The sequence below is a fragment of the Populus euphratica genome, unplaced genomic scaffold, assembly GCF_000495115.2.
Source record: "Populus euphratica unplaced genomic scaffold, PopEup_1.0 scaffold374.1, whole genome shotgun sequence".
Classification (NCBI taxonomy): domain Eukaryota; kingdom Viridiplantae; phylum Streptophyta; class Magnoliopsida; order Malpighiales; family Salicaceae; genus Populus; species Populus euphratica.
In genome coordinates, this window is record NW_011500077.1 from 56,546 (window position 1) to 70,119 (window position 13,574).

Consider the following 13,574-nt stretch of genomic DNA (forward strand, 5'->3'; position numbering starts at 1 on the left):
AAGGCATTTTGCACAATAAGTTTGGGAGATCTCTTCTCATAGTGTATAGCTAGCTACTTCTATTCGATTATCAATTCGAACAATGAATTTTTGTAATATGAATTTTATCATCGAACTTTTTTTCTTTCAAATTATGTTTTATGCGTTAGAATTTGTTTTTCTTTGCATGAAGGGTTTGAGAATATTTTGATTTTAAATTGAAGATCAATACATACATTACGGAATGAAATTTTAAGTTATCGCTGAAACAATTAAAAAAAACAATAAAAAAAACAAAACAAAGAACACGATAACAGTCTGTTGGTTGGTGAAACTTTTATTATTTGAAAAATAAATCAAATATAAAATAAATTAATAAAATTAATATAAAAAATACATTCAAATACATGAAATATAAAATAAAGGTGGCACTTAAAAAATAGAAGGAGGCTAGTTGTAGCTGGGACTCAAGAAAAAAATAATCAGAATTTCTATTTAGGATATTTTAAGAATAGTTTAAATATTTTTTTATAAAAAAATAAAACAAATTATAAAAAAAAATAATTAGAATTTATGTTTAGGATACTTTAAGGATATTTTAATTTTTTTAATAACAAATAAAAATATTTATATAAAAACTTATTTAGGATACTTCAAGTCTAGTTTAAATATTAAAAACAAATTATAAAAAAAATAATTAGCATTTCTGTTTAGGATACTTGAAGGGTAGTTTAAATTTTTTTTTATATAAAAAGTCAAAAAAATTTATAAAAAAATTATTTATGATATTTCAAGAATAGTTATAATATGTTTTTATAGAAAAAATATAAAAATAATTAATTAACATTTCTGTTTATGATACTTCAAGGGTAATTTAAATGGTGTTTCTATAAAAAATAAAAAACATTTATAAAAAAAATTAATTAGCATTTTTGTTTAAAATACTTCAAGGGTAGTTTAAATGTTTTTTAAAAATTAAAAAATTAATTAGAATTTCTGTTTAAGATGCTTCAAGAGTTGTTAAATGTTTTTTTTTAAAAAAAATAAAAATATTTATAAAAATATTAATTAGCATTTCGGTTTAAGATACTTGAATGGTAGTTTAAATGTCTTTTTTATAAAAATAAAAAATATTTAAAAAAAATTAATTAGTATTTCTGTTTGAGATATAGTTTAAATATTTTTTTAATAACAAATAAAAATATTTATAAAAAAATAATTGAGATTTGTGTTTAGATTTATTAAAGGATAGTTTAAATTGTTTTATAAAAATAGAAAATATTTATAAAAAAAATTATTTAGGATACTTCAAGTGTAATTTAAATGTATTTTTTATAAAATAAAAATAAAACAATAATTAGTATTTCTGTTTAGGATACTTAAAAGGTAATTTAAATGTTTTTTTAAATTAAAATAATTATAAAAAATTACTTAGCATTTCTATTTAGAATACTGCAAGAATAGTTTAAATATTTTTTATAAAAAAAAAATTAATTAACATTTATATTTAGAATAAAAACAAATACCACATATTCCCAATACTTACTGTACATGCGAGCTGATATTGTATGATTTTATTACAAATCTTTCGTTCGGACATGCCCTGAAATGTTAGAAAAAATCCATGCTGGATCACTTTTTTGGGGCTAAATCTGACTACCACCTCCTACGTATTTCTTAAGACTTGTAGGCAGACCACGTCGCATTGCTGGATGAAATGTTTCTCCAAGTCCTCCTATGTATTGCTTAGGACTTCTAGGAGAGAGGCATGAAGAGAAGGAAAAATCAAAAGAATCTCTCCACATGGTTTGCAAACGTACTGTCAATAGTTGTGACTGCGAATTTACAGAAGATCCTTACGAGAATGTCATACGGGAGTGCTGATATGTGACATGCCATGGAATGGTTTGCAGCTATGCCGCTGCTGCTGCTTCAGAGTTACGTTACTATACTAGCTGGCAATTACAAGAATTTCAAGTCCTGAGCAAACACAAAAGCTTGATCGAGTTGGAAAGCCAAGAGGGTTTTGATCTCTCTTTGTGGTCTTTTCAGCCTTTTATTTTTCTCAAGTATTTGCGTACAGATTAACCTTGTCAATGCTAAGCACAAGAAAAGAAAAAAAGAAACAGTTCAAATTTATTGGCGAAAAACTAGACAGAAAACATGTAAAAAGCCAGTACCTAGAATTGCATTACCATAGAACGAAACTTCAAATACTATCACATACAGATCTTACAAGCTCAGGACTCGACTACAATTTTTTATCAAATTTTTATTGACTTGATTCAATTTCCTAGAGCCCTAAATGTCTGACTACACATCACGTAATTAAATGTGATAATTCAAGTTGAAATAAACGGTATGTTCGTATAGTGACTAGGGTAGCTTTTGAAGTCCTTTTTGAGGAAAGCCAAGAGGGTTTCGAGTTGGAAAGCCAAGATGTGAGTTTTACCTGTTTTCCATTTCATGATTCTTCAACTTCCGAAAATCCATTCATGAAATAATTATGGTGTTAGAACAACAAACGTTGATAAAAAGAAGCAAATGATCCAATAGGCGCCCCAAACAGAACAAACCAAACAATCCTACATATGGAGTCTGGATCCAGCTAAAACTGGGCATCCGACCTTCTAAGCCAGTAATAGTAGGCGCAAAAGCCAATGCATGATAAGAAACCATCTTATAAAAGACTACTTTTTCTCCTAATTGTCACACAACATATTGATAATCCTGCATCATATATCTGCATTTTGTCACTTAAAAGTTAGGAGAGACCATGGCAATTTTTCTACCTTGATATGATGGGTCAACTGCATTCACAGTTGTTGAATACTTTGTCCTAGCATCCTTGATCCACCAGTTCCTCAGACTTATCTCTTTCATGTGTGTGTGAACGCAATGCACATGATTGCTTACACCAGTTCCTCAGACTTCTCTCTTTCATGTGTGTGAGCATGATGCACATGATTGCTTGCATGCATGTACTCAGACATGCATGCTTGCCTGTGTCTTAGATGTCCTCAACCATCTTAAGTACGTTGGAGTTGACTTTATTACCTGTTGATTCCTCTCATATGAAATATTTCACCCTGGTTAAGCACCATTTCATGCTTTTTTCTTGCAGGTTTCTTTGCAATGACTGAGCGCAAAATGCATGATAACAGGTTCCAACGGAAATGGGTAATGTGCCCAACATGTCGGCAGCATACTGATTTTGGGAATATTGCGTATGCCGATGATAGACAGGACAAATCTTGTAGTTCTTCCATGCTGGATGCAATTCAAGGCTGTGAAAAAACTGAAGTGTCTTTGGCTGTTCAAGGTTCATATGGAACAAAGGTTTACTTGCTAATTAATGCCTTGAGCAAATTTAAATTCAAATTTATAGTCTTGCAACATGCACATAGTGCACTTAAGACAGCATGTTAGTATTGCATTTCTGTTCTCCTTTTCCCAGAGCATAAACCTTGTTTACTTCTTTTTTGGCACCATAAAGGTTGAAGCAGTCACTAGAAGAATCTTGTGGATAAAGTCTTCAGATCCTAAAGCAAAGGTTCTGGTATTTTCAAGTTGGAATGATGTCCTTGATGTGTTAGAGCATGCTTTCAATGCTAATGAAATCACCTATATCCGGATGAAAGGAGGAAGGTAGATAAATCTCTTGATCATCTTATGTATGTTTTTTTATAGTTCAACCGATCTTCATGGACCTTGATGGGCCAAAAGAAAATATCCATTAATAATAAATTTGGAGTAAAGAAAGTATATATAGAGAGGGCCCATGTGCTCCAATTTGCCTGTCTGTGACCTTTTTCGGACGGAATGTAGAATCAACAAATGAAAAACATAGACAGCTGCCTGCTCCGTGTCCATTAATATCCGGAGGTAATTGTGATATATATATTGCCTCTGAAAAATAATAGAGTATATATATTAAAAGATTTTAAATTTTATATTAAAAAAATAAAATATTTTTTTAATATTTATATAATAAATTTTAAAAAGTATTAATAACTAAATAAAAAATATAAAAATATATAAAAAAAAACCATATTTAAAAAAAAAAATCAGGTCACCCGGGTCATTGATCAACCGGGTTTTGCCAAGTTATTATACTAGTCAGTCTTTTAACAAATCCGAACACTGTCCATCCACCGGATCAACTCACCAAGCCAGGTTTAATAACAATGGTCGAGACCCAAGAAAAAAATAATCAGAATTTCTATTTAAGATATTTCAAAAATAGTGTAAATGTTTTTTATAAAAGAAACTAAAACTAATTTATAAAAAAATAATTAGAATTTCTATTTAAGATATTTAAAGGATAGTTTAATTTTTTAAAAAAAAATAAAAAATATTTATAAAAAACTTATTTATGATACTTCAAGTCTAGTTTAAATATTTAAAAAAATATATAAAAACATTAACTAACATTTTTGCTTAGGATACTTAAAGGCTAGTTTAAATGATTTTTTATAAAAGGTAGAAAATATTTATAAAAAAATTATTTATGATATTTCAAGGATAGTTTTAATATTTTTTTATAGAAAAAATTATAAAAAACATTAATTAGCATTTTTATTTATAATATTTCAAGGGTAGTTTAAATGTTTTTTTAGAAAAAATATTTATAAAAAAATTAATTAGCATTTTTGCTTAAAATACTTGAAGGGTAGTTTAAATATTTTTTTAATAAAAACATTAATTAGAATTTTTATTTAAAATACTTGAAGGGTAGTTTAAATATTTTTTTATAAAAATCAAAAAAATATTTATAAAAAATTAATTAGCATTTCGGTTTAAGATTCTTTTTACAATCTTCTGCTCATGAGCTTGCAAAGAACTCATAAGTTCATCCACTATTAACTTGTCCACTTCTTTGAACTCTTCAATAGCTACAACAACAAAATCAAATTTTGGATTTAGGGATCTAAAAATTTTGTCAGTAATTCGAGTATCTGAAAAGGCTTCTCCATTTCTTCTCATATGATTAACTATCACCATAATTCTTGTGTGATAATTTGAAATGAATTATGAGGACTTCATTTGTAGCAATTCAAATTCACCTTGTAAAGATTGGAGATGAATTTTCTTTATTTTGTCAGCACATTTGTATTTTTGTTGGAGAGCCTCTTATATTTCTTTTGATGTTTCTACGAAAGCAATGATTTCAAATGTCGCTTCATCAAGACCTTGATAAATGATGATCTTTGCTTTATTCTCTTTCTTTGTATTGGCTCTCAGGAGTTGTTTTTGTGACTCTGGCAAAACATCTTCTGATTCTTTGGACTTTGGTTCATCATAACCATATTGCACAATGTCTATACACTCTTGTGAACCAAGGAATGCCTTCAATCTAATGCACCAACTATCATAGTTGTCTTTGTTTAGCTTCGGGATGAGTGTTTGTGCATTTTTTGTAGTCATTTTACTCTTTAAATGACTATATCACCTTTTGGGAGTTGAATTTGGTAAAACCGACACCGTAAAAATTATTGCCAAATATTTGTAAAAAATTATTTCAAATATTTCAAATAGTTTAAATGGGTTTTTTACAATATATATATATATTGCCAATAACTTTCTCGTAGAGCAATTTGCACGTAGTGTTTCTGTGGACATGAGCTCATGGAAGCCCGTGCCTCATCCTCGCCTGCAGAGCTTAAGGTGCCACCGGGTCCAGAACCCTCTGCCATATATTAAGGTATTTGTTTTTGTAAATTTATTTATTTATTTATTTATTTTAAATTAATATTTAAAAAAAATATCAAGTATGCTTCAAAACAAATCCTAACAAGTGATTTCATGATTTTGATTAATTTATTAGGTCCATACACGATAATAATATAACAAAGCAATCCAATAACACATAAATATAGTTAAAGTTATGTTATTCTTTTAGATTGTTATAAATTAAAAAATCAGATATAAAAATAAAAAGGGAAAGGAAATATGTTCACATAAAATTAAAGTATCATAACAAATATGTGTGAAAATTAATTAGTATTTTTGTCTATGATACTTTAAGGATAATTTATTTTTTTATATAAAAATATTTAAAAAAAAATTAGTATTTAGGTTTAGGATACTTCAAGAATAGTTTAAATATTTGTTTATAAAACATAAAAATTATTATAAACATAAAACATAAAAAACATTATAAAAATTATAAATTAGAATTTTTGTTTAAAAAACTTAAAGGATAATTTAATTTGTTTTTATAAAAAATAAAAAAAATATTATAAAAAATTATTTAGGATATTTCAAATGTAGTTTAAATGTTTTTTTTATATATAAAAAACATTAATTAGCATTTCTGTTTAAAATACTTTAAGAATATTTGAAATTATTTTTATAATAAATAAAAAAAAGTATAAAAAAATTAATTAGAATTTATGTTTAGGATTATTCAAGGATAGTTTAAATTTTTTTATAAAATATAAAAAATATTTATAAAAAAATTATTTAGGATACTTCAAGTATAATTTAAATATTTTTTATAAAAAATAAAAAAATTATAAAAAAAATTTAACACTTCTATTTAAGATACTAGAAGGATAGAATAGTTTAAATGTTTTTCTATTTAAATGTTGTTACTTCAAGTGTACTGATCTATAGTCTTCTCAGTCTCTTCTTCGAAGTTTGGCCCTCCATTGTCTCTATTCAGGGGGGAATTTGGTGAGTCTCTCATCAAATACACTTTTCCATTATCTTTTCAGTGGAAAATATGGAAATTATTGGTGACCTGGAAATTCCAAGTGTCTCACGTCATTATAGAGGATAAAATATTTTGTATAAAAAAATACAATTAAATTTTACAGAAGAGAAGAGATGTAATAATCAATGATTTTTTTTAACAAAAATAATCCAATTAATTATGTTTTCCTACCTTTAAATAATACCTGTCCATGGAGGAGCCGAATCTACCATAGCAAACCATATCCTATGTCTCTTGAAAAACACACCATGACGACGTCCTTACTAAACAAACCATTCTTCTCCTTCTTTCTCCACATCCTGTTCTTGCTCCTTCACATATTCAACTCTTCTTCTTTCTTTGCTTTAGCTGAACACACTTCCTCCACAGCTTCACCATTTGGTAATAATAATACAGAAGCTGAGGCTCTTCTCCAATGGAAAGCCAGTCTTGACAACCAAAGCCAATCTCTCCTTTCTTCTTGGGTCGGCATCAGCCCATGCATTAACTGGACTGGAATCACCTGTGACAATTCTAGAAGCGTCACCGATTTGATACTTGAAAGTTTTGGTTTGAGAGGTACGCTTTATGATTTCAACTTCTCGGCCTTCCGTAATCTTTTTGTTCTTGACCTTCCGAACAATTCTCTTTCTGGAATCATCCCACATGAAATTAAAAAATTAAAAAAATTATCTTTTCTCGGTCTTTCTGGAAATCAACTTTCTGGTTCCATTCCTATAGAAATTGGATTGCTAGAGTCTCTCAATCAACTTGACTTGTCAATTAATGCTTTAACCGGTAAAATCCCGTATTCCATTGGAAAATTAAAAAATTTATCTGTCCTTGGTCTTTCTAGGAACCAACTCTCTGGTCCCATCCCTTCTTCTATTGGAAACTTGACAAGTCTATCTAAGTTCTATCTTTGGAATAACAAACTCTCTGGTTCCCGGAAACTTGACAAGTCTATCTAAGTTTTATCTTTGGAATAACAAACTCTCTGGTTCCATTCCTCAAGAAATTGGGTTGCTAGAGTCTCTCTATCAACTTGACTTGTCAAGAAATATTTTAACCGATAAAATCCCAGATTCCATTGGAAAATTAAAAAATTTATCTTTTCTTAATCTTCACGGGAATCAACTCTCTGGTATCATCCCTTCTTCTATTGGTAACATGAAAATGCTCGCTATGCTTTACCTTAGTCGCAATAATTTATCTGGATGTGTTCCTTCAGAAATAGGACAACTTAAATCTCTTGTGGACTTGAGATTATCTGAGAACAAATTTCACGGCCCATTGCCCTCAGAGATGAACAATCTCTCCCATTTGAAGTTATTGTCTTTGTGTAAAAACGAATTCACGGGTCATTTGCCAGTAGATTTATGCCATGGGGGAGTATTGGAAATCTTTACTGCTTGCTACAACTACTTCTCAGGTTCAATCCCGAAAAGCTTGAAAAACTGTACTGGTTTATACCGAGTAAGACTTGATTGGAATCAATTAACAGGAAATATTTCTGAGGTTTTTGGTGTCTATCCACATTTGGATTATATTGATTTGAGTTACAATAATTTGTATGGTCAGCTTTCTTCAAAATGGGGAGATTGTCGTAACATGACAAGCCTAAAAATCTCAAACAATAATGTTTCTGGTGAGATACCACCAGAGCTTGGGAAGGCTACTCAATTACAATTGATAGATGTGTCATCAAATCAGTTAAAAGGAGCTATCCCAAAAGATTTAGGGGGTTTGAAGTTGTTGTACAAGCTTCTCCTTAACAACAACCATCTTTCAGGTGCCATTCCCTTAGATATTAAGATGCTTTCCAATCTTCAATTCCTTAATTTAGCATCTAATAATCTGAGTGGATTGATTCCAAAACAACTTGGGGAATGCTCGAATTTACTGTTGCTGAACCTCAGCAGTAATAAATTTAGAGAAACATTCCAGGCGAGATAGGCTTTCTACTTTCTCTTCGAGATCTTGATCTTAGCTTCAATTTCCTGACTCGAGAGATACCGAGGCAACTTGGGCAACTGCAAAGGCTGGAAACTCTGAATGTCTCTCACAACATGCTTTCTGGACGGATTCCGAGCACTTTCAAAGACATGTTAAGCTTAACAACTGTGGATATATCATCCAATAAGCTACAAGGCCCCATTCCCGATATCAAAGCCTTCCACAACGCTTCATTTGAGGCATTAAGGGATAATATGGGTATCTGTGGCAACGCCAGTGGTCTAAAGCCGTGCATTCTTCCAAGAAGCAGCAAAACTGTCAAGAGAAAGAGCAACAAGCTTGTGGTTTTGATTGTACTTTCTCTTTTAGGAAGCTTGCTTTTAGTGCTTGTTGTGATTGGAGCTTTATTCATTCTCTGCAAAAGAGCTAGGAAGAGAAACGCTGAGCCAGAAAATGAACAAGATCGAAACATATTCACGATATTGGGCCATGATGGGAAGAAGTTGTATGAGAACATCGTTGAAGCTACGGAGGAATTCAACTCCAACTACTGCATTGGCGAAGGAGGATATGGGACTGTTTATAAAGCAGTGATGCCAGCAGAACAGGTGGTTGCTGTGAAGAAACTTCACCGGTCACAAACAGAAAAGTTGTCCGATTTTAAAGCTTTTGAAAAGGAAGTTTGCGTGTTGGCAAATATTCGACATCGAAATATTGTGAAAATGTATGGATTTTGCTCACATGCAAAGCATTCTTTTTTGGTTTACGAGTTCATTGAAAGAGGAAGCTTGAGAAAGATTATAAGCTGTGAGGAACAAGCAATTGAGTTCGATTGGATGAAAAGGCTAAACGTTGTGAAAGGGGTGGGTGGAGCTTTATCCTATCTACACCATTCTTGCTCTCCTCCGATCATTCATCGAGACATTACCAGCAATAATATCCTTCTGGACTTGGAATATGAAGCACACATCTCCGACTTTGGCACAGCTAGATTGTTGATGCCTGACTCATCCAACTGGACCTCATTTGCAGGTACTTTTGGATATACTGCTCCAGGTGCGTAGCTTTATTCCAACATTAAGTTACTATATAATGCGTAATAGTGAAGATAATATATAGTGTTTTTTTAGCTTTTCTTATAGAGTCTTTTTTTCATCTATTTGATAAAAAACCATGCATAATCATGTTTATTTGGCAGAGCTAGCTTACACAATGAAGGTGACTGAAAAATGCGATGTCTACAGCTTCGGAGTGGTAACAATGGAGGTGATGACAGGAAGGCACCCAGGCGATCTCATTTCAGCACTCCTATCACCAGGATCTTCGTCATCATCGTCGATGCCACCGATTGCTCAGCATACTCTATTGAAGGATGTGTTAGACCACCGCATCTCGCTTCCTAAAAAAGAAGCAGCAGAGGGCGTTGTCCACATGATGAAAATTGCACTTGCATGCTTGCAACCCAATCCCCAATCTCGGCCTACAATGGAAAAAATTTCTTTCGAGCTGACAACCAAGTGGCCTCCACTGCCCAAGGCATTTTCCACAATAAGTTTGGGAGATCTCTTCTCCACTGCCTAAGGCTACTTCTATTCGATTATCTAAGATCTCTTCTCCACATGAATTTTATCATCAAACTTTTTTTCACACTAAGTGGCCTCCGCTGCCTAAGGCATTTTGCACAATAAGTTTGGGAGATCTCTTAATCTCATAGTGTATAACTACTTCTATTCGATTATTACAAAATGAAATTTTAAATTATCACTGAAATAATTATAACAACAAAAATAATAATAATAAAAAGCTTCGTTAGCCAAAATAATCAACTGTAAAAAGGTAGCAACCAATGAATTTCCAACTTGATGTTGAATTTTCTAATGAAATGAATTTCCATCATTTCATTACAAAATTCAAACCCAAAGAACAGTCTACTGGTTGGTGAAACTTTCATTGTGGAATCTTGTAGTAGTGGAATCTTGTGCCTAATTGCCGATCAAAAAACACGCCCCGTCCGAACACCCAAGTTAATTTAAAAAAACAAATGAAAAACATAGACAGCTGACTGCTCCGTACCCATTCATATTCAGAGATAATTGTGATATATATTCGCCCTCATTCCCAGTACAAGGAGACATAGACTATCGATAAAGGCTACCATTCACCCATGATGGGCAGGATTGAAGCTTAAATAAGACCATTCAATGAATTTTTTTTATAATTAGAATTTTTATTTAGGATACTTTAATAATAGTTAAATTTTTTTATAAAAAATAAAAAAATTATTTAGAATACTTTAATTGTAATTTAAATATTTTTTAAAAAGATAAAAAAATTATAAACAAATTAATTAGTATTTTTGTTTAGGATATTTGAAGCGTAGTTTAAATAATTTTTTATAAAAAGTAGATAATATTTATAAAAAAATTATTTATGATATTTCAATGATAGTTTTAATACATTTTTATAGAAAATATTATGAAAAACATAATTAGCATTTCTATTTATCATACTTTAAGGGTAGTTTATTTGTTTTTTTAGAAAAAATAAAAAACTATTTATAAAAACATTAATTAGCATTTTTTTTAAAAACACTTCAAGGGTAGTTTAAATGTTTTTTTAAATAAAATAAATTAATTACAATTTTTGTTTAAGATACTTCAAAGTAGTTTAAATATTTTTTAATAAAAAAAAATATTTATAAAAAAATAATTAGAATTTTAGTTTAAGATACTTAAATGGTAGTTTAAATATTTTTTATAAAAAATAAAAATAATTACAAAAAAATTAATTAGAATTTCTATTTAGAACACTTAAAGGATAGTTTAAATGTTTTTATAAAAATAAAAAATATTTATAGAAAAAATTAATTAATATTTATGTTTAGGATACTTTAAGGATAGTTTAAATTTTTTTCTATAAAAAATAAAAATAAAATTATAAAAAATTAATTAGCATTTTGGTTTAGGATATTTCAAAGGTAGTTTAATTTTTTTTATAACAAATAAAAACATTTATAAAAAAAATTAATAAGGATTTCTGGTTAGATTTATTCAAGGATAGTTTAAATTGTTTTCTAAAAAATAAAAAATATTTATAAAAAAATTATTTAGTATACTTCAAGTATAGTTTAAATGTTTTTTATAAAATATATATATATATATATAAAATCAGTATTTTTTTTAGGATATTTGAAGGGTAATTTAAATATTTTTTGATAAAAAATAAAAAAATTAATTAGCATTTCTATTGAAAATACTTCAAGGATAGTTTAAATATACAAAAAAAATTAATTAGCATTTTTATTTAAAATAAAAAAATTATAAAAATAAATAATCTTACATTGTCACCATACCCAAATACTTAAAGTTTAACATGATTGTAAAATTCGAAAACTTAAAATATTTTTAAAAAATTATTAATATTAAACCGTTTGACAACGCAAGACACTGTACTACCATACTAGTAACAAGTTAAGGACATAAGCAATGCCAAATCTTTTAGAGAAGATTTGATAGGCCACTTCGAAGAGCTGCATCCTCTCCCCTCCCCTTCTTGATTAAAAGTATGTTTGATAATATGGTAATAATTGTTTTTTAAATAATTTTTTTATTTTAAAAATATTATTTTTAATATTAGCATATACAATTCAAAATATATAAATTATATTAAATTTTAATAAAAAAAATTTAAAAATTTTAAAATACAGTTTACACTAAGTTGCAAACGTTTTCTAAATGGCTGCTCCCCTTGGTACCACACATTCCCATTAGATACTTTCCATGCGAGCTGTTTTTGTATGATTTTATTACTGGGTGGGTCAGATCTTTCGTTCGGACATGCCCTGAAATGTTAGAAAAAATCCATGCTGGATCTCTTTTTTGGGGCTAAAACTGAAGTTCGGACATGCCGTGACTTGTAGGCATACCACATCGCCTTCTAGATTATTCAAATGCTTATGCTGGATGAAATGTTTCACCAAGTCCTCCTACGTATTTCTTAGGACTTTTAGGAGAGGCATACGCAGAGAAGGAAAAATCAGGGTCTAAAAGAATCTCTCTACATGGTTTGCAAATGTTCTGTCAATGGTTGTGACTGGGGCTTTACAGAAGATCCTTAATGAGAATGTCATACGGGAGTTGCTGACATGTGACATGCCATGGAATGGTTTGCAGCTACGCTGCTGCTGCTGCTGCTGCTGCTTCAGAGTTAAATTACTATACGAGCTGGCAATTACAAGAATTTTGAAGTCCTAATCAAACACAAAAGCTTGATCGAGTTGGAAAGCCAAGAGGGTTTTGATCTCTCTTTGTGGTCTTTTCAGCCTTTTATTTTTCTCAAGTATTTGCGTACGGGTTAACTTTTTCAATGCTAAGCACAAGAAAAGAAAAAAAGAAACAGTTCAAATTTATTGGCGAAAAACTAGACAGAAAACATGTAAAAAGCCAGTACCTAGAATTGCATTACCATAGAACGAAACTTCAAATACTATCACATACAGATCTTACAAGCTCAGGACTTGAGTATAGTTTTTTATCAAATTTTTTGACTTGATTCAATTTCCTAGAGCCCTAAATGTCTGACTACACATCACGTAATTAAATATGATAATTCAAGTTGAAATAAACGGTATATTCGTATATTGACTAGTGTAACTTATAAAGTCCTTTATTAGGAAAAGCTGATAGCTAATTGTACAAAAAAAAAATACTATACTCCAGCATGGAAGACAAGAAGAGTATATAATTATATTGAAAAAGAAAATGTGAGAAAATAATTTTCCCTAAAAGACTTTTTATCAAGTATGAAAACAAAATTTAATAAAAAGGAACAAATTATAGTTTCTCTAAAAGCGAAGCCACTTAACAAAAATTGAATACATTGATTAATCTACCACATAGGCAAAGGATACTGTGATAAAATTTCACACCAGCATTATTTAAAT

The 13,574-nt window shown here is 29.7% G+C and overlaps 2 protein-coding genes and 1 long non-coding RNA gene across 4 annotated transcripts; 2 read left to right on the forward strand and 1 right to left on the reverse strand.

Annotated features, from left to right (window-relative positions):
- Positions 1 to 2,997: 2,997 nt before the first annotated feature.
- LOC105108671 (uncharacterized ATP-dependent helicase C144.05-like) lies at positions 2,998 to 3,671 on the forward strand. The gene is made up of 2 exons (XM_011003077.1): positions 2,998 to 3,318; positions 3,476 to 3,671. Exons 1-2 carry the CDS (start codon positions 3,115 to 3,117, stop codon positions 3,629 to 3,631), a joined length of 360 nt encoding a protein of 119 aa, XP_011001379.1. The 5' UTR covers positions 2,998 to 3,114; the 3' UTR covers positions 3,632 to 3,671.
- Positions 3,672 to 7,518: 3,847 nt separating this feature from the next.
- On the reverse strand, positions 7,519 to 7,717 carry LOC105108673 (uncharacterized). Of its 2 annotated transcripts, none has more exons than XR_839098.1 (2): positions 7,667 to 7,717; positions 7,519 to 7,615 (listed from the first exon to the last, which is right to left on the reverse strand). It is a non-coding gene; the product is annotated as an uncharacterized LOC105108673 (long non-coding RNA). The 2 variants fall into 2 exon arrangements; XR_839097.1 differs by having other exon boundaries at positions 7,671 to 7,714.
- Positions 7,718 to 7,762: 45 nt separating this feature from the next.
- Positions 7,763 to 10,366, forward strand: LOC105108672 (probable LRR receptor-like serine/threonine-protein kinase At4g08850). Its single transcript, XM_011003078.1, is given in 4 exon segments — positions 7,763 to 8,606; positions 8,609 to 9,688; positions 9,831 to 10,168; positions 10,305 to 10,366. Coding segments are annotated over 4 exon segments (2,220 nt in total). The 5' UTR covers positions 7,763 to 7,846; the 3' UTR covers positions 10,347 to 10,366.
- Positions 10,367 to 13,574: the final 3,208 nt, after the last annotated feature.